General features: G+C 40.8%; 2 protein-coding genes across 2 annotated transcripts; one reads left to right on the forward strand and one right to left on the reverse strand.

Annotated features, from left to right (window-relative positions):
- Nucleotides 1-2299: 2299 nt before the first annotated feature.
- LOC139469735 (uncharacterized) lies at nucleotides 2300-26695 on the reverse strand. Its single transcript, XM_071252002.1, has 5 exons — nucleotides 26485-26695; nucleotides 21647-21718; nucleotides 11602-11838; nucleotides 7221-7332; nucleotides 2300-6531 (listed from the first exon to the last, which is right to left on the reverse strand). Exons 2-5 carry the CDS (start codon nucleotides 21705-21707, stop codon nucleotides 6435-6437), a joined length of 507 nt encoding a protein of 168 aa, XP_071108103.1. The 5' UTR covers nucleotides 21708-21718; nucleotides 26485-26695; the 3' UTR covers nucleotides 2300-6434.
- LOC139469049 (uncharacterized) lies at nucleotides 18788-20208 on the forward strand. The gene has a single exon (XM_071251179.1). It carries the CDS (start codon nucleotides 18803-18805, stop codon nucleotides 20081-20083), a length of 1281 nt encoding a protein of 426 aa, XP_071107280.1. The 5' UTR covers nucleotides 18788-18802; the 3' UTR covers nucleotides 20084-20208.
- Nucleotides 26696-27561: the final 866 nt, after the last annotated feature.

Below are 27561 nucleotides of genomic sequence, written 5' to 3' on the forward strand. Positions count from 1 at the left end.
AATCCCACTGTGACATCACTCAGCTGAATCCCATTGTGACATCACTCAGCTGAATCCCATTGTCATCTCACTTAGATGAATCTCATTGGTATCTCATTCAGCTGAATCCCATTGCTACTTCACTCAGATGAATTCCATTGTTCCATCACTCAGATGAATCCCATTGTCACCTCACTCAGATGAATCCCATTGTCACCTCACTAAGATGAATCCCATTGTTACCTCACTTAGATGAATTCCATTGTCCCATCACTCAGATGAATCCCATCACTCAGATGAATCCCATTGTCCCATCACTCAAATGAATCCCATTGTTACCTCACTCAGATGAATCACATTGTCACCTCGTTCAAATGAATCACATTGTTATCTCACTCACCTTGATCTCATTGGTATTTCACTCACCTGAATCCCATTGTCACCTCACTCAGCTAAATGACACTCCAGGTTTAAAGCTGACATGATTCTGTCATAAGGTGTATTATTGATGTATTGTACTTTAAGGATCCCAAGAATGTTATTTACACTAACCTGGTGTTAGTGAGCGGCTTATATGTAGGTACAGGAAGTCAGTTGACCTTCAATAGCTGTGCCAATAGCTGTGTCAAGAACTCTTCCCTTATGCTATACAGGGCCACGGGTGGTGCTCCAGACTTGTCTCACAAGGTCTGCGGGCCATTCCGATATATCTGCTGATTCGGATCTTGGATCACATTTCACTTTCTCCCAACAGGCTTCAAGTGATTGTTCCAGCGGAGCAAAACCGTGCTAACTTAAAGATGATTGTTCTAGCATATGGCTGAACAACACCCCGCGTGGAGCTACCTGTCATTTGTGTATGATGCTTCGACATTGTATAATAGGCGGAATAAATCGTCACTGACCCTATCCTTTTAATCGTCTGTTAGGATGCTGTGACTTTTCTGTAGAAACGATGCTGACATAGCGTTCTTTCAGCAACACTTTTGATGTTTTCTTCAAACATGTCTTAACGCTACGGTCGTTTCATTCAACACTAAACCAGTGTTAAGGTGTGGCTGGATAGACAACTATAGCAGTAACTGTGCCTCTGTGTGTATAGTGGGAGAATTCTGCTCTGACGAATATAATTGTTTCTTAACAAGACTGAAACAGAAGCCCTAACAGAAGGTGATGATTGAACGTTCAATTAACAGAAGTGCACTATGGGTAAACATATTGAAGAGCAACTAAAGCCTAAAATATTACGAAAGCTAAATGTGTCATTTTGCAAGAACTAAAGGGAGGTCTATGCATTAACAAAGGTATGGAGTGTCACTCGTCTGACTACATAAATGAAGGCAGTACATTATTGCTTCCCGCCCTTCACTCCCCAACAAACAAACTATATATAGGTTTGCGATATCGGTACATCGAGATAACGGATCTCGAGAAAAGGGGTCCGACTGCATATGTTGTATATTATGTTTTTGACTTTAACTTCACAAACAAAAGCTAAGGAAGTTGGTTTGATTATTGTTTATAGTGAGACTGATATTGACGAAAGTTAAATTAACATTGAACACTGGCCATGATCTTGAAGATCTGTTGTTCTCAAGACCTGCTTTTGGATTAACTTGTAGAACAGTTCGCCTAAACGCACCCTATGTTTAAAGATCGGGTCGCTTGAATTCCCCAGTTCCAACTCCTCAAGATGGTGTGTGGAGTTATTTGCCTTTGTAACAGAATCTTGACGCGGATCATGACATTGCATAAGAAACTTGTATTTTCAACCGGATCCTTATCCGGGTTTTGTAAAAAGTGGTATGCTTGTGTTTACGCGGCGTCAAGCAGTACACAGCAATAAGACGACGGTGACGCCATTGAGCTTCATGTATGCCCGGGTCTCATGTGTTACGCTTAACCACCAGGCCGTGCCCAAAAACGTGGTAGGCGCTATATGCGCCCTGGGGTTCCATCAAACCCTGTGTATGTAGACTGTTCCCCTACCATATAGAGATCCCCCATCCACCAATCCCCACGCCCAAATACGTGTCCGGGTAAACGAGGTGTCATGGGTCACATGACAGAGTTCAAGTGCTGGGCATACTGAATGCTATAAATAAATACATAACACTGAATCTTAAACATCGTCTTTATATTCAGCACTGCCAAGTTTAATACATGAATGATATTTAATACATTGGGTATGATAATCACGTACTAAAACACATGTGAAATGGGTATGCGTTTTACGTAGTACGGTATACCATGGCTGAAAACCATCCACCAGTAAGTTCCTTATGGACGAATATCCATAAACGTTACATCTGAATTTCACTTCTTTTTTTCTTTTTTTAAACAATTTTTATTTCCACCAGGTACAGTGAAAGGGGATTGAAAAACAGGCAGAGTCTATATAAATATCTCTCCCCATCAAAGTTCGAACAAGCAGCAGCAGTAGTATTTGTTATACAGAAGTATTGACTTGATATTAAGTCACATGTGGTACGTCAAAAGTAAACAGTTGTTGGTGAGATATATATATATATAAGCGTGCATGTTTAGACAAATCTTTTGCTTATAGAGAAGAAATGATGTACATACAGAGTCAACGATATTCAGCAGTATTTTTTTGTCTAGGCTGACGTTACCAAACAGGACGGCTCGAAGGTCCATCAACATAATAATCTCAGTATAATTTGGGCAAGTAAATAGGTAGTGTGAAGGACTTTCAATGAAAAAATCGCATGAACATTCAGCATTATCGCTAACAAATGTTTCAAATTTGTGAATTACACTTACGGGTTTAGACCCATGATTGTATAGTGCTATCTCTATAATGTCACATTTTATTGTACTATTGAAATTATATCAGAATTGTACTTGAAGGTTTTTGTAGTAAATTTAAATATAGAGTATTGTGCATAAAAATGGTGTTTTGGGGTTTGGTCTGTTGTTTGACGCCCCACTCAAGACTTTTCCAGCTATATGACTGCGGTCGGTAAATAATCAGGTCTGGGCCAGAAAATCCAGTGATTGACATCATGAGCATCGATCCACGCAATTGGGATACGATGACAGGCATCAACCATGTCAGCGAACCTGACCACCCGATCCCTTTAGTCGTCTCTCACGACAAGCATAGTCGTCTTTTACAGCAAGCATTTTACATAGTGTTACGAGGCAATTTGCAACTTAGAACGCCGATGTTAACCCAGAAATCAGTTGACACAAAACTAAATTTTGAAATCATTAAATGACCACACAAGATCAATGAATTATCAATCAATTATATTACAAAACACAGATTTAGGTTTACAGTCAATGGGTGAAGACAGTAGCACCCGCAACATTAACAGAGCCTATTAAGGTGTGTTCTCTTTGTACACTTATTTTGTCACTCTCGAATACCTCGAAACAGACCCGTCTCCGTTCTTGAAGTCAGAATAGTACTGAAAGCATGCACGAATTCGGTGTTAGAGTAGACAAAACACAAGTCTTGTCGCTCTTATACAGGTACAGAAACGTCTCGAACGATCAAGATTGTCATGTTTGTAAACAACAAGGGGTAGACAATTGTAATCATACGCTGCCGCTGACAGACCTCGATATTTTACTTGCACTTCAATGATTTTCTGCCAGTGACAATCACTACAAATAAATATACAACAGTCTCTACTAAAACCCGAAACCGGATCAAACATTGGCACTGTGAGTATTCAAAGTTAGGTTCCAAGTCATATGGCGGTCGTAAGAAGAGAACTTTTGGATCGGATAGTCAGGCTCGGCGCCATTTTGTTACATGCCATCATACCCTGATGGGGCTACTCATAATATCAATCACCAGATTGCCTGGTCCAGACTCGAGTATTTACAGGCCGACGTCGTATAGATAGAATGTGTGTTTTCATTTTGGCGTTAAACAACAAAGACAAAACAACATAACAGTTCATCAAAACCGATTTAACATGCACGATTCATCATTCTTAAAATATGATAAATGTGTATGCAGTTCTCGTTTTTATAACACTATTGTTAAGATCTTCACTATGGCTGTGTGGCCGACTCCGTGGTCTAGTGGTAGAGCGTCCGCCCGGAGAGCGGAAGGTCCGGGGTTCGATCCCCGGCCGCGTCATACCAAAAGACGTTAAAAGATGGTACTTGTTGTTACCCTGTCTGGCGCTCGGCGTTAAGGGGCTAAAATAAGGACTGGTCGGCTCGGAGTCAGTATACTTTGTCTGAGTGGGGTATTCATATTAAACTGTGGCATGGTATCTCAGTGAGCTAGCACTATAAATCGGCATCAGTCCGGACTAGTACAAGCAGCCACGCAAACACGTACATGCACGTCGCTATATAAGTGCAATAATCTTGGACGCGACGTCAAACCCCATTTCACCTCACCTAACCTATGGCTGTGTACCCATACTGTGAAATGTTTCAGACGAAAAGCCCTTATTAAGGGTCATTCCAAGAGAGGCATCATTATCATCAATAGATCAATATATATTGTCATTTAATAAGAGAATGTTCACAGTAATTGTGGAAAGCGAACTATTTTTCAAATTTATGGCAAAGATGATGAAATTATATTCTACGAAACTTTCAAGCAGCTACATTTCGCTTACTTAAGTACCGTTAGATATACACAAACATTTGATGATTGATTTGAGATATTTCGATAATAAGCTGTATGAATGTTACTAACAGGCGCCAAGGTTAACCATGACTCGCTGTGGGGTTGTGAACAATTTATTTAACATATCGTGATGGCCCTGAAAAACAAATAACATTGTAGACACGACCACAAAATTAAAAAAAATAATTATACATAAATATTACAGTAACTTATGACAAAAACATGTATGGGATTTATGGCTTCCTAAAACAACTATACATGTAAGTTGTCAGACAAATGTATAACGTTATCACTACATCAAGGGAGGTAATGAACACACATTGGGTTTTATCAGCAAGTTTGAAATCACACAAAGGGAGATAATCTATAGGCAAATGACACGTTTTGCCCCAATAATCACAATTAAAACAATATTTACACATATACCTGACATAGACATCTTTCAACAAATAACATAACGTACAATCAGATACATATGTTGTAACCGAAAAGTGTACATAGGTGACCGAAAAGTGTACATAATATCAAATATATCTATACATGATAACAAACCCTACATATTTGTGGAATTGATACAGAAGAGAACACATGGTGACACACACACAGAGAAGATCATATATTGCCTGCAAGTCACAAACACCAATACACAACATTGTGACAAACGTACTCACCATCTCTCATGGTCTTCTAGCACACAATTGAAGCCAAACTCTTGCTCATATATGCACAGGGCGGTCGGGTAACCTAGTGGTTAAGGCGTTCGCTCGTCACGCCGAAGACCCGGGTTCGATTCCCGATATGGGTACAATGTGTGAAGCCCATTTCTGGTGTCCCCCGCCGTGATATTGCTGGAATATTTCTAAAAGTGGCGTAAAACCATACTCACTCACTCACTGATAAATGCACATAGCCAACTGGCAATAGCTGACGTTAATAAATATCAATAATAATTGACCAACATTAGGTACTTTTTCAGGACCACTTAATAACATTGCTTCATAAACAATCGATTGAAAGAACATATGAAAGAACTAACATATCTAAACATACTTTAGTGTTGAATTATTTAACTGTTGAATCCTGCCGCCTTGGTCCATGCCTGTTGTGCTGTGCTGTGCTGTGACTTACGTGGTTAGAATGGTGGGTGAGCGGGGTGGGGGGAGGGTCTTAGTTTTGAAATTAGTCAATGATAACCTAAGAATTAGGGTCAGGTGATAAACAAATTTCAACCTGGTTTCAGAATGAGACAAGATTCTTGATCCAGCATCTTCCTAAACCATAACCATGACAAGATAACCATTGAGAAAACTTAAATTTATATGTCAACCAAATGCCAATATAATTGACATAAGCTTAAAACCACAAACCTGAAAATACTTCCACCAACCCTCAATATTTTTAATAACCTTGATATGCCATATTATTATATATTCTTGTTTTACTTTTAAACAATAAAAGATATATATGATAAAAAAGATATACATATGTTACATGGAATATGTTTAATCCCTGATATTTTCAGGGAATATATTTAATGTCTGATTCTCTGAGGGAATATACGTAATCCCTAAATCTTTCAGGTATTATACATATTCCCTGATTTAACATCAAGGTTTTTTTAGACATATTCCCTTTATATATATCGGTCGGTCACATCGCCTCTTTCAAACACCTTTAACACTATTTTTTTCATTGCAGAAATATAGTAAGTAACTAAAATTGTCATTCTTGTTAATTAAAGGCTATACGAGCCTTTCGTTATATTTCCTTTGAACCTATTCAATTTCTTTTTAAAAAACGCCGGTCAGTTTCTTCATACTTTCTCTGTTCGATTTCAGTTGTTCTCCGGTTTCAATTTTTCTTCTTCCTCGGCTGGGGCTGTGGCGGAAGTTTTCTCTTTTTCTTGGCCTTCGTTCTCGGTTTTGTTCTTTCTGGAAAATAAAAAGGATACAGATGCTGTTGTGATTCTCAGGGTGACGCAAGACGACATGGTGTTTCAACCAGTGTTCCCCGGCCGCGTCATACCAAAAGACGCTACAAGGTGGTACTTGTTGTTACTAGGGCTGGGACTAGTCCAAATTTACTACCGGGTACCCACCTCCCTATTACCCGATCCTACCCGGGTACCCACTGTAGGTCTCAAGAGATAGGTACAAATGTCCGATTGGGAAACGTTTGACCGTACTCCTGTCAAAATGTATTTAGATACAGGTATAAAATGATTTGGTCATGCATACACTGAAGTTGACTGAAGTTTTATCTTTATGCAAACATATCAAGTCAGAAGGAATGTGTGCATAGTCGGAAAGAAATATGATCATTTGTCACTTATAGTGAAACCATAGAGTTCTATGTGTTCGGAGACGACATCGCATCAGCTCAATAAATATAATGCACTGATATTATTTCGTTTAAGTACTCCAGAATACAGTGTCTTCACCACTGAGATCGAAGCACTGGTTCAAATACACTGTACATTGTGATTATCTAAGACACATTAACAAGAGGCAGTTGGTTTAAAACAGACAGAGAGGCAAGCCGTGAAATGACAGTAAGACGGACAGACGGATGGACAGTTGTTGGTTTGCACCCTGGTTCCTGACAGTGTCCATTTACTGACCCATTTTTATATCTTTTGACGCCTACGACAACTGCTGCTGTCGTGCCAACCAGCGCCACAGCACCAACGACTAATCCCACTGTCAAAGCTACAGGGAATCCGTCTGAAACATCTGAAACATTCGACATACGAATATAAAAAGGACATGTTGTAGATAGATAACAGCGCTATGATCACAGAGGCAGTCGAAACGTTCCATATATAAACTACGGTTATGGCAGCCTCAAGTGGACCACTAATTTTAGTTCGTAATAACCGTATTTCGTTATAAGCATATATACAGCATGTATACAGCAAATGGCCGGGACTAAAAAATAAGCCTGTTATATCGGTCAGTTCGTTATAAGCGTCTTCGTATCAGACATACAGGCGGACTCCTGTATCCCGAACCACGTTCCGGGGTCGAGTTCTAACTTCGAGATATCTGGACAATCGAGATAGCGAAGCATGGCCAGCCAGACTGATCAAGTAGCAGTATTGTCGATCCACATTTATGTCATGAGTCTCATGTAAACAGTGACTGTACTTTAACAAAAACGACAACTTTTCAAAATAATTAAAAACTTATCGAGTGAGTGAGTGAGTGAGTTTACTTTGAATCGCTTTGAACAGCATTTTAGTTATATCATGGCGTATCAGTGTTGTTTTTTGCAGGAATAGCAAAGTGGAATGTGTCGTCAGTGTGAAAATTATTGTGAAAGCTACGAGAACAAGTAATAATGATAATATTAACAATGATGATAATTACGTGTGTACTTGTATTGCGCTAGCCTCGGCGTATACTCAAAGCGGTAAAATTATTACTCTTTCAATGGATCTGTGCGCACTCAATATTCATTCTCAGCTCCCTGGGGACTATGCAGCAAAAACTGCCTTGCTAGATCTATGGTTCTGACTGACCAAGGATCATAGTCGGCATCTGTTCTTGTGATTGGCAGGTTTCTTTCTTTGTTTTTCAATGGTTTCATGAAGTTTCCTCTTTTTTAAGTGATTGGTATGGAGACTTGGCACGAAATATCATTGTCAGGGTGGTCATAATATTGTTAATTTTGTACTTTACTCCAACCCTAAGCAAAGATATCAGCATGTATATACATATATTAACTCAATGCAGGCCACGTAATTAAGGATCTTGAAACGTAAATACACGAATGCGGTGGTTGTTATCCATAAAAAAATGTCCCGTTTTTATCTCATGTCATAACAAATCCGGGGTTTTGTGGCCATGACGAAACTGTGACGGTGCGAACATGTATGGATCACAAAAATGTTAAACGTCAACACCAGGATAAAATCAGAATTGATTATCTGCCGAAACAGATTCCAGTGGGCGTAAAAGACAAAATACAGTAAACTACTTATAACGAACACGCTTATAACGAACTGACGGATATAACTAACTCACTTTTAGTCCCGACTATTTGCTGTAGTTATGCTGTATATATGCTTGTAACGAACTACGGTTATAACGAACTAAAAATAGTAGTCCCTTTGAGTTAGTTATAACCGTAGTTTGTTGTATTGCTGAAAACTATATGACTGAATCACTGAAAATCAGCGATGACGCCTGGTGTTTGCGAAATGTCCTACTCTACAGATAGAACCCGTCACCCCCCTAATTTGCGTTAAAAAAAGTATCTGCTTGTTGTAAACGCCGCGCTGAAGTACCCATGCCTTGCAACAGCACTGTAAACAGACAACCCAGAAACACAATGTCGTTTACTGATTTTGTTTACTGACAATGCGTTCACTGAAACTAAAAACTATATTTTGTATTCCAGTTGCTTGGTATGGGTCCTGTTGTTTATAAGTAAAGGGAAACACTTGATAGGACAATAGTATCCCATGATATCACCTCCTTGAGGTGCTAGGGCATGTTTGCCTAAACACAGAATATGTTCCATGAACTGGTGATTATTCAGTCCTAGGTCTAGACATTCTTAATCGGTGTTATGAGTTATATTGTTATTATAAATCTGAAATAAGCTTTTTCAAATGCTTTGCATATTTTAACTTTTACCAATCTTTTTTCGTTTCACCAATAACGAGCAATGACAACACTTTTGATATATTCAATGTTAGATCGCCGTCAAGCGATGAGTGAGTGAGTGAGTGAGTTTGGTTTTACGCCGCTTTTAGCAATATTCCAGCAATATCACGGCGGTGGACACCAGAAATGGGTTTCACACATTATATCCATGTCGGTATTCGAACCCGGGTCTTCGGCGTGACGAGCGAACGCTTTAACCACTAGGCTACCAGACCGCCCCTCAAGCGATGAGGAGACATGCACTACCACTGTTATTCCGGACAGATCAGGTGCCCAGTCAGTACCCCGACGTATTCGTAGCGAGTTTCGGTATTCTTTGTATTTTCCTTATGTTTTTTAAATAACCTTTCATTATAAATATTACGCATGCTGGCGGGCAGTGTCTAAAACGCGAAATCGCAGGAATGCAGAAAATGAAATGTCGCGTTCACGCGAGAATTTGCAACATGTAAAAAAATGTTATATTTGGGATAACAATTTCTTAGTAAAATACAGATTCTCATACCTTTGGGGGGCTGAGTCCAGTCCGGGGTTCGAACCCACACTGCCAGTGCGAGGCACCTGATACCCAGCACACAAACTCAACAATCTAGCCCAGACACCGAGGCTTCCACAAAATGAAATCCGACAATTGGTAGTCTAGATCACGTACTTTGTGTACCCCTCTGACAAGTGTAAATATACAACATGTCCAAATGTTACATTCTCGCATTCTCGATTTTGGAAAAAATACAATGTGCTAAAATCACGAGAATATGAGATCGCGAGAACTTCAGGTCTCGCACTCTCCTTCTTTTTTGCATTTTGAGCTCCTATCAAAAGGTCGAGAAAGCGAGGATGGCCTTTACCCTTTTTTCTATACCTTCATTATTTATTATTGACTTCTGATTTGGTTTATTGGTACTTTCCTAAAAAATTAAATATTGTAAACTTGGTAGTGAGTGAGTGAGTTGGGTTTAACGCCGCTTTTAACATTATTTCAGTTATACTCGGACCCCGTGGTACCGCGGTATTCATCGTATCGCAGGATTTGTGATTTCCGGTCGTTCACGCGGGACACGCCTCTTCGCAGCTGTCTAGTAACCAGGAAGTGTTCACTTCGTAAACAATTTTAAATTTCCTCGGAATGTTCTGTCTGCTGTAAGTAAGGAGTTATTAATGCGTTGATACTTACTTCTGGCATTTTTTTAAATACTGCCTTACCCCCATCTGTCAATGGCCAACGATAATGGCCAACGATAATCATAACCCGCAGTTCCCCAAGTAAACTTTCCCTATCGACTTGAACTAGTTACGTAGTCCGCACATTTTTTCCCGCTCTGTGCCAGAATCTATTTGGAGATCATAAGGGCCATCATGCCAAACTTAGAAATACTTTCTTCACTAGTAGCCAAAAGATAAATACATACTTTGGGCATACTATGAGTGTTTTTTTATATATTTATTGTTGACTTTTAACATTTTTCCATTTTGTGATAAATTATTGACATCCACTTCTTTTTAAATAACAATCTTACAATATCATTTCTGATATTTTGCTGTTGATTTTTTAAATATTTTTCTCTTACTTTTCGGTAAATATGCATTGAATACCTATAACTGATAACACATTTAGAATTTTACTTGTGCTGTCTTTGTACTTGTCTGGACAAATCACTGATATCTGGCATGATCATACCAAGTAGTTGGTAGAATTATGTCCTCTTTTTGTCCAATTCGGACCTCCATACACAACTTTTCTCTGTACCGCGATACGATGGAGTTCTCTCCCTTGTCAAACAGAACGCGAGGCCCGGCTTTTACTCGGAGTTACTAAATTGTAAATAATGAAGTTTTATGAGTAAAACATGCATTGTTAGATAAAATAAATGACATTTGATATAGAGAACACGAGTAATCATACAGGTTAGTGTGTGCATTTTGTTCCGTTTAGCGAACATGACAAGTACCGCGATACCCCGAGGTTGCAGGCTATATTACGGCGTGTCAGCTTAATGCGGGAGGAAAGCCCAAAGTAATGCAGGTCTCAGACGTTTACCACTTCGGTGAAACCCACAAGTACGGGTATGGTGCTGACGAACCTAGAAACATTATCGGGGCGAACCGGGATTCGAACCCACAATCATAGGTTTCTGGCGTTCTGGCGTGCCCAAGGGGCGCAACTCTGCACACTAAGACGACTGGGCCACCCGTACTCCCCGTACACTTGGTAGATGTAGTAGATGTAGTGTGTGTGTGCGTGTGCGTGTGCGTGTGCGTGTGCGCGTGTGCGTGCGTGTGTGCGTGTGTGGTATATCAAATATTAACACATATTGTACAATAAATACTTACTTGTTTCTTTGTTACAGGCCCACTGAAAGAACACCGTCTCAGTTTGACCAGTGAGACTTGTCTCCACCAGGTAGATGTGACACGTGTTCGTGGTGGAGAGGAATTCTCCAGCTATACACAACTCCGTCGTGTTACAGCGAGTCTTGCAGGCACTCAGGCTTGTGTCGGTCGCCGAGTCACTCCGCAGGCTGTCCGACCCCTTCTGTCCCGGAACCTCACTGAAGCTGCATGACTGACCTGACGCACAAGAAGTCAATGGTGAGTGAGTGAGTATGGATTTACGCCGCTTTTAGCAATATTCCAGCAATATCACGGCGGGGGACACCAGATATGGGCTTCACACATTGTACCCGTGTCGGGAATCGAACCCGGGTCTTCGGCGTGACGAGCGAACGCTTTAACCACTAGGCTACCCGACTGCCCCCAGAAGTCAATGGATTTAAGCTTCTTATAAAGACTAGAACCGACATATCTCTACACTCCATGATACAAAGGATAGAATCCACAGAGTATTAATGCATGGCTGTGTGGTAGATAGTAGTTCTGTATATATCAATCATGTTTTATTAATTAGCTTTTAATTTACTATGTATGTTGTCAATAATGATATTTTGTATATTTCAGATATTGCAGTAATCAAGAATTATTTATTGTATTTCTCATTTCAGGCTGCATACTTAAATAGTTGTAAGTCAAGTATTATAATTAAAGCCCTATTCTAATGTCATGTTTTACTTAGTGGGTCAGTCAACTGCTTGGTGGTCAATCAGAGTGTAAGCCCAGGCGTCCTCTGGATTGGCTAGTTTTAAATCTCTGTGTCCCACTTTCAAACCCCTTTGTTTTCACCCTGCACTTGGCATTACTACTTCACTGTGCACTGGACTGGAAGAAAGGATATACTTATATAAAGGTTAGTAGTTAAAAGTTATAATTGTATTTCATGCCAGTATAATTATGCAAATCACTTAAGTTTAATCAATGTCTATATAGATCCTTAATTATATTTAAACATGTCACATTTACTAGTATTAGTGTGTGCATGGTGAGTGTATGTATACTAGATATATTTCATTTCACTATATGTGTGTCTGTGTTAATCTAGGACATTTGTGTATTCTGTAACTTGTATTGTGTATTAATAAGTTGATAATAGTTTACATGTTATGTTCATGTGTGTAGATAAACATACCTTCATGATGTATTTTATATCATGAACAGGTTTTCACGAGGGATTTAATCTATTTACAAGGGATTGTGACCACCCAAATACACCCCAGTGGGATTCACCGGGTATATATATATGCATACTTATATATTGCTTGCATTGTAACATAATATAATATTTATTGTACCATATTTATATTAAATGTGTAAATCCATTAAACTTATATATCTAAGCTTATAATTGTGAAATGTTATAAATGATATAATATGTATAGCTTATAAGTGTAGTAGATTATTAATTAATCTGCTTCAGTTTTGATGTACTAGATATAATTGTATGTTTATTATTGTATTCATTGTTCCAGGGTGTCGGTTTATCACGACAGAATAAATAATCAGACCTCACACCCTAGCCTGTGTCATTATGTTATCTGGGACACATATGCACCTATAATGGCTACAACAATGGAGCTCCCAGTGAGGATCTGTTGACGACTGATGTTGGGTGGAGTGACAATTCCCGTGATTCAGTGACCATCCCAGTGATCCAGTAATGGACTGCATACCCATGTGAATACGTGGTAATTATGAACTATTTGGGTGCAGAATGTTATCAACTTGTACCAAGATTCACGCAATCATGGACTCGTTTTCAAAGCTAGCTATGAAGCAATTGCTTTAGCTCTGTCTCATCAAATGCGCATTTGTTCTATTGTCAGCAAACAGTCATAATTGTGTTATACTCTACAGAAGATGCATCTTATATTTCTTTGAAAATTCAAATGGTGTTCCCTGTCATACTTTGTTACTGATTGTATACTGCAGTGTTATTCCTGTGTTGCAACACATTTTTTTCTCTTGTATATTTAACCATGGTGCCATTACTGACTCAGTTAGGTGTGTCAGTTTGTTGAGTCTTACCCTGAAGGTCACTGTAAACTGTATTTCTTTATTTATTAGTGTTGACTACATGTACCCGGATACACATGCATTAGTGATGCATGGTATTTCATTGTGATGTGTATGAGTGGTGTGCTTTTTTTGTTTACATAATGCTTAGATAAGATTTAAATACTTGCTTAATTAATAAAGTGTGTAGGCATTCATCTTAGGCATTATGCATTAACCAAACCAAAACAGGTTATCCATAAACCCAGAATGACTCTGTGACTGACTCACTACATATATTTATCATCACCCTGCACTCACGGCACCTTGCACACATCTATGCACAAAGATGGTATAACAGGTGGTTCTGGTCGTGTCCCACTTATATTGTCATTAGTGTCGTCAAGCCAGGTTAGTTTGCTTTGATCTCACTCACTCATTTTATGTGATTGAACCCACCTATCCCATACTTTAGTATTAATTGGTAGTTAGACATGTTCATATTCTTTTCCAGGTGATCAACTCAGATGACTTTGCTGCTTCACTTGGTTATATCAAGTCTGCTTTACTGCCCTTCATTTTGTTTTCAGCTCATAATGCCTTCTTTCTAGCTATAATCACATTCTTGTCAATTTGCTTCTTTCATCGTCACATACATACTTAGTCACAAAGGTGACAACAGCGCTGGCGCCATATTGCACTTTAGTTTTTTTCGTCTTAGTGACACTTGTTAATATAAACTCTTCTTAGAACATTTGTCCGCGATTATATCCACTCTGTCCAATATGGAACTCAGTAAGGAGGAGTTGGGTAACATGGTGAAACTGTTTAGAAAGATGGGGATGACACCTAAAGATGATACTCCAGAGGATTTAAAGCATTGGATACATGGAATGTCTCAGGAGGAAGGTATTGCTATAAAGATGGAAGACTCGTCTGATACCTCAAAGCCGCAAACAAGTCATAGCCATCCGACATCAGTTTCTTACCAGCGTTTTCCCAGATTACCATTCTTCAGTGGAGAACATGGGAAAGATACAGAGTATGATCTTTGGAGATATGAGGTGGATTGCCTCATGGAGAGTAAGACATACAGCCCCGAGGTAATATTGCAAGCCCTTCGCAAATCACTTAAAGGAGAAGCAGCTTTGGTTTCCATGAAATTAGGTCATAAGGCAACTATTGCAGAGTTGTTGTCCAAATTTAAGAGTGCTTTTGGAACATTACGGAGTTGTTCCTCCTTGTTATCAGAGTTCTACAGTACCAGTCAGCATGATGACGAGGACGTGGCAACCTGGAGTTGTAGGTTGGAGAGGTTATTGTTCCAGCTTACTGAACTAAAGCACATCTCACAAGAAGAACAGGATGATATGCTAAGGTCAAGACTTTGGGATGGTCTACACTCATCGCTTAAGAGTCTAGCTGGATACAAATACGATGCTATATCCAATTTTGATGAATTAAGACTATGCCTCCGGGAACTTGAGTTTGATCTGAACCATGGGAAACGAGACACACCCAAGATCAGGCCCATGTCTGCAACTGTGAAGATGGCCTCGACAACTGAGACTGCCAAAGAAAGAGACCTTTCGGAACTTAAGGACATGATGAAAGAATTGAAAGCAGAAATTTCAGAGATGAAAGAACAACAGACACAGATGTCTGCTCAGGTATATCAGTGTCAGTCATTTATACATCCCAATCCACCAAGCTATGAGGACAGACAACACCAGAGTGGTTCATGGAGGGGAAGAGGCAGAGATCCCAGACGTAGAGAGTGTGGACAAAAGGTTACATGGAGGGGTGCACAGTCAGGGGATGCCCCACAGGGTGCGGCTGCACCACTGTATCAGCCCCCCAGCCCACAGCAGTCCCAGCCGACAGGTGGACGTATCACGTCACAGTGTAATAACACACAACCTCAAGGAAACACACCTATTTGCTACAGATGTGGATATCCAGGCCATTTAGCCTATGGTTGTCGTGTCTTATTGGATCATCAGAGGCGCCCTTTAAACTTGCCCGGGCCTATGGGGAGGGGCTACCATTAGGCAATTCTCAACGCCCCACACACAGGCAACTGCCTCAAGGATTAGTAGGAACTTCTAATGAAGTTGAAGTTTACATTGAGGACATTCCAGTGTGCGCCCTTCTTGATACTGGAGCCACTGTATCAATATTTTCTCAGTCTTTTTATGAGAATCATCTTTCTCATATCCCATTAGTGTCTTTGGATAAGTTGCTTGATATTGAATGTGCTGGTGGTGAGCAACTCCAATATCAGGGAATTATCGAGGTTACAGTTAGGACTCCTGGAGGTGGTGTTAATGAGGACTCTGTATCTTGTCTGTTTCTTGTGGTATCTGACACCAGATACAATGCAAAGGTGCCAGTTTTACTGGGCACAAATGTGTTATCACATTTTCTTGAAACATGCCGAAACCAAAATGGAGATAGGTTTTTACAGAAGGCCAATTTGCGTACCCCCTGGTACTTAGCATTCAGAAGTATTGTATTACATGAAAAGGAATTGGAGAGAAACCATGGGAAACTTGCTTTGGTTAGGAATGCAGAACATAAAAGTGTTGTAATCCCTAGTAATAGCACCACAGTCATCAAGGGTCAACTGAGCAGAGGGTTAGCATATCCTCAGGTATGTGCATTGCTACAACCAACCATCAGTTCTGCAGTACCACATGATCTTGACATTGCCCCAACTATCATCCAATACAACCCTCAAGGACAGGATACCATTGAAGTGCACATCTCAAATGTCACTACCAAGGCTGTCGTCATTCCGACTCGGGCTATTTTATGTGAGCTGCAACCGGTCACAATTCAAGATCTACCACCTGGTCGTCCCGTAGACTCTGACACATTGATTGATCAGATAGAGATGGATAAGGAGGGCCTAACACGTGATCAGATTGAGGAAGGATTAGACACCATACTCAAATTCAAGGACATCTTTTCCAAGGCAGATGATGACTTGGGTCACTCAACACAAGTTCGGCATCGGATTGAGCTCTATGACCACACGCCCTTTAAGCAGAGACATCGTCGTATTCCACCAGCTATGTTTGATGAAGTTAGAAGTCATTTACAGGAGTTGCTATCTGCAGGTGTAATAAGACACTCACACAGCCCATGGGCATCCAATGTAGTCCTTGCTAAGAAGAAAAATGGAAAACTCAGGATGTGTATAGACTTCAGGCAACTGAACCGCCGAACCATCAAAGATTCCTATGCACTCCCCAGAATCGAAGAAATGCTTGACTGTTTCGGTGGTATGACCTACTTTTCTGTCCTTGACATGAAGAGCGGCTACCATCAGGTAGAGGTGGAGGAAGATCATAAGCAAAGAACCGCATTTACAGTAGGTCCTTTAGGGTTTTTCGAGTATAACCGGATGCCTTTTGGCTTATCCAATGCTCCAGCTACTTATCAACGACTGATGGAGAAGTGCTTAGAAGGTCTGCACTTGAATATATGTCTGATCTATATTGATGACTTGATCATTTTCTCCAGGACATATGAGGAGCATGTCGAGAGGCTTAAGCTTGTGTTCCAGCGGCTGCAGGAATGTGGACTTAAGCTAGCTCCCAAGAAATGCAAGTTTTTCAAGAGAAAGGTCAAATACGTCGGGTACATTGTTTCAGCTGATGGCATTGAAGCAGATCCTGAGAAGATTGACAAGATTCGTCAATGGCCTACGCCAACTACACCAGAACAAGTTCGACAATTCCTGGGGTTTGCAGGCTATTATCGAAAATTTGTCAAGGACTTTTCAAAGATTTCAAAGCCTTTATCTGAACTACTGCCAAAGACTGCTTCCAAGAAGTCAAGAGCCCAGAAGCTGACCAAACAGAAATGGACATGGGGTGTTTTGCAGGATCGAGCTTTCAATGAGTTGAGGATAAAGTTATCAACACCGCCAGTGCTTGGTTACGTTGATTTCTTGAAGCCTTTTGAACTTCATACTGATGCCAGTACCCAAGGTCTCGGTGCAGTACTGTACCAGGAACAGGAAGGTCACTTAAAGGTCATTGCTTACGCCAGTAGGAGTTTGAACCATTCAGAGAGAAATTACTTAGCACATAAATTAGAGTTCTTGTGTCTGAAGTGGGCTATCTCTGATAAGTTCCACGACTACCTGTATGGTAATGACTTTACTGTAGTGACAGATAATAATCCGCTCACATACGTACTAACTACAGCTCGACTTGATGCTACGGGTCATCGCTGGTTGGCAGCCTTGGCAAGCTACAACTTTAGCATCAGATATAGACCAGGAAAAGAGAACGTGGATGCAGACACTCTATCCCGGCTGCCCACTGAAGAAGCCAATACTGAGGTTGATCAAATCACAGCAGATTCAGTTCGTGCTATCTGTGGAATGATCAATGTAAACAGCTTGGTAGAAAGTCTCTGTATGTCCACAGATGTAACAGGAGAGAAGGAAATCAATGTAGACGAAGATCAGTGTAACATGAATGCCAATGATTGGATACGTGCGCAAGCTAGAGACCCTTGTCTTGCAACCATCATTGAGGGACTGGAGAACAGGATCAAGCCTGACAGAAGGTCATATATAGGGAACTCAGAGATGACAATATTGTTGAAGAACTACGACCACTTCAAAATCCAGAAGGATGTTCTCTACCGTGTTGTTCAACAGCATGGAACTGAACAGAAGCGACTTGTTCTCCCTTCACGGTGTCGAGCAGCAGCTTTACGAAGTCTTCACGAAAATATAGGACACCCAGGCAGAGACAGGACAGTTTCTCTCCTCAAGGAAAGGTTCTACTGGCCTGGTATGACCAAGGATGTTGAGATTCACATACAATCTTGTGGCAGATGCATGAAGCGCAAGTCCTCCACCTCAATTCGTGCACCTCTGGTTAGTATCGCAACATCTCAGCCACTTGAACTAGTGTGCATGGATTTTTTGACATTGGAACCCTCTACAGGTGGTCAGCAATATGTTCTTGTGATAACAGATCATTTTACTCGTTATGCACAGGCATATCCATCAAAGAACACTTCAGCAAGAACCACAGCAGAGCTGTTCTTCAACAACTTTGTAGTCCATTATGGTTTGCCCAAAAGGATTCATTCGGACAAGGGAGCTAACTTTGTGGGCAAGGTGATGACTGAGCTTTGTCAGCTTCTAAAGATAGACAAGTCCTCCACAACACCTTATCATCCCATGGGTAATGGAATGTGCGAGAGGTTTAATAGGACATTGTGCAATATGCTTGGAACACTTGAACCTGAAGCCAAGAAGGATTGGAAGACCCATGTTGCACCACTAGTGCATGCGTACAACTGCACACGACATGAATCTACTGGACACTCTCCTTTCTATCTCATGTTCGGTCGTCATCCCAGACTTCCTATAGATCTGGCCTTTGGACTAGACATAGAACCTGTCACCACGAGATCAATTCTCAAGTACACCAAGACCTTTCAGGAAAAGCTGCGTAATGCCTATGAGATAGCTACTAGACAAGCCAAACAGTCTCAATCCCAGCAGAAGTCCTACTACGATCAGAGTGCAAGAGCAGCTGTATTAGATGTGGGTGACCGTGTCCTTGTTAAAGTAGTAGCTTTTGACGGTCGTCACAAACTAGCTGACAAGTGGGAAGATGACATTTACATTGTCACAAGCCAACCAAACCCTTCTATACCAGTGTATGTTGTTGAAAAGGAAAACGGAGGGGGCAGGAAGAAGACTCTTCATAGGAATCTGTTACTGCCCATTGGTTCTCTTCCTAGACCAGAAACATCTATTCCTGTACCCAAACCACGGAAAAGGAGGTCTAGCCCACGTCTGCAACCTACTATGAGAGAGACAGCATCAACTGATAATGATCAAAACACCACCGCAGAGAGTGAAGATGATGACTTTGTACTTGTCCCCATCTCTTCATCCGAACCGTCAGTTTCAGCTGCAGATGTAGTTGATAGGCCAGCTGAGGTAGAGGCAGATATAGATAGTACTGCTGTGGATGATGAAGATGCAGAGGACCAGTCACAGGAAGTTGCTCTAGATTTGGAGCAGGATGTGGGTGCATCTTCAGCGGTGGATAGTTCCAACAATGATACATCTGACACAGCACAGACATCACAGGAGGACGAAACATCTGAAGTTCTGAATTTACCTTCAGAACCAGGGATAGCACAAGATGTTAGCGTACCTCAAGAGAGATTGGTCACACCACCAGTAGCATGTCCCAGGACATCCAGTCGTTCCAGGACTAAACCACAGTGGATGACCAGTGGTGAATATGTGATGTCAGCAGCTGTACCAAAACCTGATTGGAAATCCAGAGCAGAGTACCTCACTTCATTGATGCTCAGTGGTATTCTGACGAGTGATCCTGGACAAGTTCAAGACACTCTACTTCACCTTATCTCAGGCAAATGATGAGGACATCATTTAGTCCCAGGGGGGGAAGTGTGTGGTAGATAGTAGTTCTGTATATATCAATCATGTTTTATTAATTAGCTTTTAATTTACTATGTATGTTGTCAATAATGATATTTTGTATATTTCAGATATTGCAGTAATCAAGAATTATTTATTGTATTTCTCATTTCAGGCTGCATACTTAAATAGTTGTAAGTCAAGTATTATAATTAAAGCCCTATTCTAATGTCATGTTTTACTTAGTGGGTCAGTCAACTGCTTGGTGGTCAATCAGAGTGTAAGCCCAGGCGTCCTCTGGATTGGCTAGTTTTAAATCTCTGTGTCCCACTTTCAAACCCCTTTGTTTTCACCCTGCACTTGGCATTACTACTTCACTGTGCACTGGACTGGAAGAAAGGATATACTTATATAAAGGTTAGTAGTTAAAAGTTATAATTGTATTTCATGCCAGTATAATTATGCAAATCACTTAAGTTTAATCAATGTCTATATAGATCCTTAATTATATTTAAACATGTCACATTTACTAGTATTAGTGTGTGCATGGTGAGTGTATGTATACTAGATATATTTCATTTCACTATATGTGTGTCTGTGTTAATCTAGGACATTTGTGTATTCTGTAACTTGTATTGTGTATTAATAAGTTGATAATAGTTTACATGTTATGTTCATGTGTGTAGATAAACATACCTTCATGATGTATTTTATATCATGAACAGGTTTTCACGAGGGATTTAATCTATTTACAAGGGATTGTGACCACCCAAATACACCCCAGTGGGATTCACCGGGTATATATATATGCATACTTATATATTGCTTGCATTGTAACATAATATAATATTTATTGTACCATATTTATATTAAATGTGTAAATCAATTAAACTTACATATCTAAGCTTATAATTGTGAAATGTTATAAATGATATAATATGTATAGCTTATAAGTGTAGTAGATTATTAATTAATCTGCTTCAGTTTTAATGTACTAGATATAATTGTATGTTTATTATTGTATTCATTGTTCCAGGGTGTCGGTTTATCACGACAGAATAAATAATCAGACCTCACACCCTAGCCTGTGTCATTATGTTATCTGGGACACATATGCACCTATAATGGCTACAACAGCTACACAAACACACATGAACAAACAAACCGGTTTTAGAAATACCCCAGAGAAGATACGCCTGACAAAGTTCTAAAGTAAAACCGTCAGCTTCAATAAACTCTGATTGCTCTTTGGGTTTATTCTTCTAAATATTAGTTTGGGTCTTAAGGGTGTTTTGAGTATTAGAGATTTGTCATGTCTTAAGACAATACAGTAAACTACGGCTATTAGTCTATATAGTGAACTCAAAGGGACTACAAATATTTTAGTTCGTTATAACCGTAGTTCGTTATAGGCATATATACAGCATATATACAGCAAATGGCAGGGACCTAAAACTAGTTCGTTATATCCGCCAGTTCGTTATAAGCGTGTTCGTTATAAACGTAGTTTACTGTAATGACAAAAGCTAGGTCGATTAAAGGTTTAAACAAATGTCGCATTACCTTTGGCCACAGGAAACACAATAAGAACAAGTGGAAACATCAGCATTCTCCCTGGCGTCATGGTCGGAGACGCTGAAACAGAAACACTGGAAGTCTTAAACGGATCAGTGAGGCGAAGGTGAAATGGGGTTTAACGCCGCGTTCAAGATTATTGTACTTCTATAGCGAGGTGCATGCCTGTGTATGTGTGTGTGGCTGCTTGTACTAGTCGGACTAATGCCGATTTATAGTGCTAGCCCACTGAGATACCATGCCGCAGTTTAACATGAATACCCCACTCAGACACAGTATACTGACTCCGAGCCGTCCAGTCCTTGTTTTAGACCCTTAATGCCGAGCACCAGACAGGTGAACGGGTGAACGTCTTTTTGTATGACGCGGCAGGGAGTCGAACCACAGACCTTCCGCTCTCCGGGCAGACACTCCGTCCAGTAGACCACAGTCTACAATTGTAAGGTTTCCTTACATACGCATGTCATGTATGGTGTCGACACTGAGGGGTCTCTGATTTTCGAAAGCCTTTTGTCCTTTTGCCTTCAGTTTTATAGTGTCTTTATATAAAGTACAGCGTCTATTATTGCTGTCATATGCTCACCGACTTTCCAAACACCCCGCTGACATCATTAAAAATGTGCAAGGATTCGTGAGGATTCGTGTTTGGGTATTTGTCACTTTCTTCGCCTTTTATCGAGGATAATGAGACTACAATGGTCGGAGTGTGAATAGCTGTTTCATATATTTTTATACGAATGCAATTAATGTGCATTCAATGTATTGTATACCTGTCATCGTGTATCCGTCCCGGTAACAGGATTGAAAACCGGCCCTTCAAAATACAGTAAACTACGGTTATAACGAACTCAAAGGGACTACTATTTTTAGTTCGTTATAACCGTAGTTCGTTATAATATATACAGCATAACTACAACAAATAGTCGGGACTAAAAAGTTAGTTCGTTATATCCGTCAGTTCGTTATAAGCGTGTTCGTTATAACCGTAGTTTACTGTATGTCGTAATGAGGTTGTTAAAACGGTTATATCGAAGCCTATAGACCCTGAGAACATGATGTTCTATTGCGATGTTGTCTTGTGGAAACCAGAGAATCAATGGTAGCTCAACTTCACTGAATTATGTTACTGTTTTACGAACATTAAACACGTTTTTTTACGCATGAGAACATAATGTTTATCTTTTAATGTTCTTCAGTCTGTAAATTATTCATTCACAGGTGATACATGATAATGTGCCATATCGCGTTGCCTATTTAATTCATCGAAGTTTTTGAAGGTATACAAATTCAGTACACGTTTTTAGATTCTAGACTAATACGTCTTATTAGCATTTGAATGTGGTATTTATTGTTCGTTTCTAGTGAGGATAAATAAGAGAAGCAAACATTCTTCTTCACAAAGCTGTATGGCGACTATCTTCCAGGGTTATCTGGTAATGATACGTGAGATGAAATAGGGTTTAACGTCACGTACAGGATTATTAGACTTAAACAGCGACATGCTTGAACATGTGTGTGTGTGTGTGTGTGTGTGTGTGTGGCTGCTTGTACTAGTCGGACTGATGCTGATTTATAGTGCTAGCTCACTGAGATACCATGCCGCAGAACGCTCTACCACTAGACCACGGGGGTGGTTCTGGTAATGATTAAACACATTGTTTTTAATTTATCTCCTGTTGAGGTCATGTATGCCTGCTTAATTGATTTTATCCAAAGTCAAAATGAAAAATAGTATTGATAACTGTTGCAATGTTTACTGGATTGCCACAGTGGGTATATTTTCAAACGGACTATCTAATAAAAGTGAACGTGTATATCATATCAGAAGCACCTCATTGAGAGTGTGTTAGAAACATATTTAATTCAGTGTTGTTTGCATATATGGATGTATAAACATAAAACCACCGTGCTCAAGCTGACATATATACATTATGCATAGGTTGCGTTGCCTTGGTCGTGTTAATATAGCGTGCCAAGCTATGCATGACCATTGGCAACTGGTTTGACGTTAAACTTAACATGCATAGTAAACACCTCCAATATTAAGCAACAACGTGCCAGATTACATTGTCGTGTGTACTATAGACGTTAAGTAAGTATGAAATGTCTGAAGGAGAACAATGTATTTGGCAGTTTAATATTCAATATTTCCATTCTCATAACAATCGTGCTTCACTGGGTCCTACTTGCTGAACATGTGGATAATAGGAGAACGGAATGACAAGTTATACTATTTATCCGCAACAATATAATTGCGTGTACCCTTTCATTTCCATTCGGAACTACCCGATTTCTTCATTTTCGAGACACAGATATTAGATATACTTCGCTCACGCTCTTAACTTCGAATATAGAAGCCTCGGCGCTGATTGCCACTTAGAAACATTACTCCACACCGAATAGTAACAGAGACGAGCTGCCCAAGATTGACTTGCAGTGAAATACATGGACATACACGGACTTTCATTGGCTAACAATGTACCACTGTTATTGGAAGTGATTCACCACACATGATTCATATAAGTTGTATTAGAATATACATTGCTATGATTAATATTGGTAGATGTCTCTTAATTTTAGAACATGAATAATGCAGAGCTTTTCGTGTTTTGTTGTTACTTGTTGTCCTAGCTATAAACAAGCAATCAAGGACCCCCCACCCCTCCCCCTCACACTAACAATATCAATCCTTAACTTATTCCAGCTTTGTCATGTCTCTCATTGCAATTATACACCTGCCTGCCTGCCTGCCTGCCTGCATTGCTCTCTCGTTACATACACTACATAATGGCTTACATTGTGATTTACCTACCTACACGTACAAAACAACACACACATGTACCCACACACACACTCACATGTACCCCCACACACACTCACATGTACCCCCACACACACTCACATGTACCCACACACACACTCACATGTACCCACACACACACTCACATGTACCCACACATACACTCACATGTACCCCCACACACACTCACATGTACCCACACACACACTCACATGTACCCACACACACACTCACATGTACCCACACACACACTCACATGTACCCACACACACACTCACATGTACCCCCCCACACACACACTCACATGTACCCACACACACACTCACATGTACCAACACACACACTCACATGTACACGCACACACACTCACATGTACCCACACACACACTCACATGTACCCCCACACACACACACTCACATGTACACGCACACACTCACATGTACCCCCACACACACTCACATGTACCCACACACACACTCACATGTACCCACACACACACTCACATGTACACGCACACACACTCACATGTACCCACACACACACTCACATGTACCCCCCCACACACACACTCACATGTACACGCACACACTCACATGTACCCACACACACACTCACATGTACCCACACACACACTCACATGTACCCACACACACTCACATGTACATGCACACACACACTCACATGTACCCACACACACACTCACATGTACCCACACACACACTCAAATGTACCCACACACACACTCACATGTACACGCACACAAACACTCACATGTACCAACACACACACTCACATGTACCAACACACACACTCACATGTACACGCACACACACTCACATGTACCAACACACACACTCACATGTACATGCACACACACACTCACATGTACCCACACACACACTCACATGTACCCACACACACACTCACATGTACATGCACACACACACTCACATGTACCAACACACACACTCACATGTACACGCACACACACACTCACATGTACCAACACACACACTCACATGTACCCACACACACACTCACATGTACACGCACACACACATGTACCAACACACACACTCACATGTACCCACACACACACTCACATGTACCCACACACACACTCACATGTACCCACACACACTCACATGTACCCACACACACACTCACATGTACCCACACACACACTCACATGTACACGCGCACACACACTCACATGTACCAACACACACACTCACATGTACACGCACACACACTCACATGTACACGCACACACACACTCACATGTACCCACACACACACTCACATGTACCCACACACACACTCACATGTACCCACACACACTCACATGTACCAACACACACACTCACATGTACCCACACACACACTCACATGTACACGCACACACACACTCACATGTACCAACACACACACTCACATGTACACGCACACACACTCACATGTACCCACACACACTCACATGTACCCACACACACACTCACATGTACCCACACACACACTCACATGTACACGCACACACACACTCACATGTACCAACACACACACTCACATGTACACGCACACACACTCACATGTACACGCACACACACACTCACATGTACCCACACACACACTCACATGTACCCACACACACACTCACATGTACCCACACACACACTCACATGTACACGCACACACACACTCACATGTACACGCACGCACACGCAAGCACGCACGCACGCACGCACACACACACACAGAGAGGCGGGCACAAATCATTGCTCTCTCGTTACATACACTACATAATATCCTAATTGTGATTACATTGTACGTTGTGAGCACATTTATCATAACACACAGCTAGTTCATCTGAAAAGTAGTTAATCCGGTTGGTTTTACTGGATATACAGGATTTATACATACAAATATACTTTATGTGGCTACTACAACAACGTCCCTGTACACGACTACTACGTCGGTACTGACAACACGACCAAGAACACCATCATGCTTCACACATACTCTCACCTCTCCGGTGCGCTCACAACTCCTGTCCGCCTCAAGCTGTCGCCTGTTTACGTAATATGACCGGCGTCGTCTGCCTGTATACCGCTAACTCTAACCACGCATAACGGAAACCACGATCACGTGGCATGTCTGACAGTGTGATCTGTACTCATCTGTACACATGAGTGGGTGTACAGCAGCCCCGGTACAGTCCAAGTATGTTATGTCAAGTTTCCAAGGTTGCACCTGTCGTAGCGAGACAGAACTAAATTTTGAAACGCGCCAGTGCATAGTGTATTGTGTTGAGGCTGTTCCGCTTCACAAAAAGTACATTATTGAATGGTGTGATTTCTTTACGCCGCTCTCGGCAATAACCTAGTTACACCGCGGAGTTATGGGTGAGGCTTTGGTGAACTGTGCATGTTTATTGTAGAGGTTCAAGGATGAGGGTGTCGTGTACTGTACATGTTTATTGTACAGGTTCACGGATGAGGGCCTTGTGTACTGAGCATGTTTAATATTGTTTATTGTACAAGTTCAAGGATGAGGACCTTGTGTACTGTGCATGTTTAATATTGTTTATTGTACAGGTTCAAGGATGAGGGCCTTGTGTACTTAGCATGTTTATTGTACAGGTTCACGGATGAGGGCCTTGTGTACTGTACATGTTTATTGTACAAGTTCAAGGATGAGGGCGTTATGTACTGTACATGTTTATTGTACAGGTTCACGGATGAGGGCCTTGTGTACTGTGCATGTTTAATATTGTTTATTGTACAAGTTCAAGGATGAGGGCGTTGTGTACTGTGCATGTTTAATATTGTTTATTGTACAAGTTCAAGGATGAGGGCCTTGTGTACTTAGCATGTTTATGGTACAGGTTCACGGATGAGGGCCTTGTGTACTGTACATGTTTATTGTACAGGTTCACGGATGAGGGCCTTGTGTACTGTACATGTTTATGGTACAGGTTCAAGGATGAGGACCTTGTGTACTGTACATGTTTATGGTACAGGTTCAAGGATGAGGGCCTTGTGTACTGTACATGTTTATGGTACAGGTTCACGGATGAGGGCCTTGTGTACTGTACATGTTTAT

Source organism: Haliotis cracherodii, unplaced genomic scaffold, assembly GCF_022045235.1.
Source record: "Haliotis cracherodii isolate W230 unplaced genomic scaffold, xgHalCrac1.p SCAF_2, whole genome shotgun sequence".
Lineage (NCBI taxonomy): Eukaryota > Metazoa > Mollusca > Gastropoda > Lepetellida > Haliotidae > Haliotis > Haliotis cracherodii.

What these genes read in the sequence shown, in the direction of transcription:
- LOC139469049 (XM_071251179.1), top strand. Translation starts at nt 18,803, where the DNA reads ATGACTGAGCTTTGTCAGCTTCTAAAGATAGACAAGTCCTCCACAACA.
- LOC139469735 (XM_071252002.1), bottom strand. Translation starts at nt 21,707, where the DNA reads ATGACGCCAGGGAGAATGCTGATGTTTCCACTTGTTCTTATTGTGTTT. An exon ending in TGTGTTTCCTGTGGCCAAAG is followed by an intron (nt 11,839 to 21,646) that starts GTAATGCGACAT and finishes CTTGTGCGTCAG; the next exon opens with GTCAGTCATGCAGCTTCAGT. An exon ending in GTCAAAAGATATAAAAATGG is followed by an intron (nt 6,532 to 7,220) that starts GTCAGTAAATGG and finishes TTTATTTTCCAG; the next exon opens with AAAGAACAAAACCGAGAACG.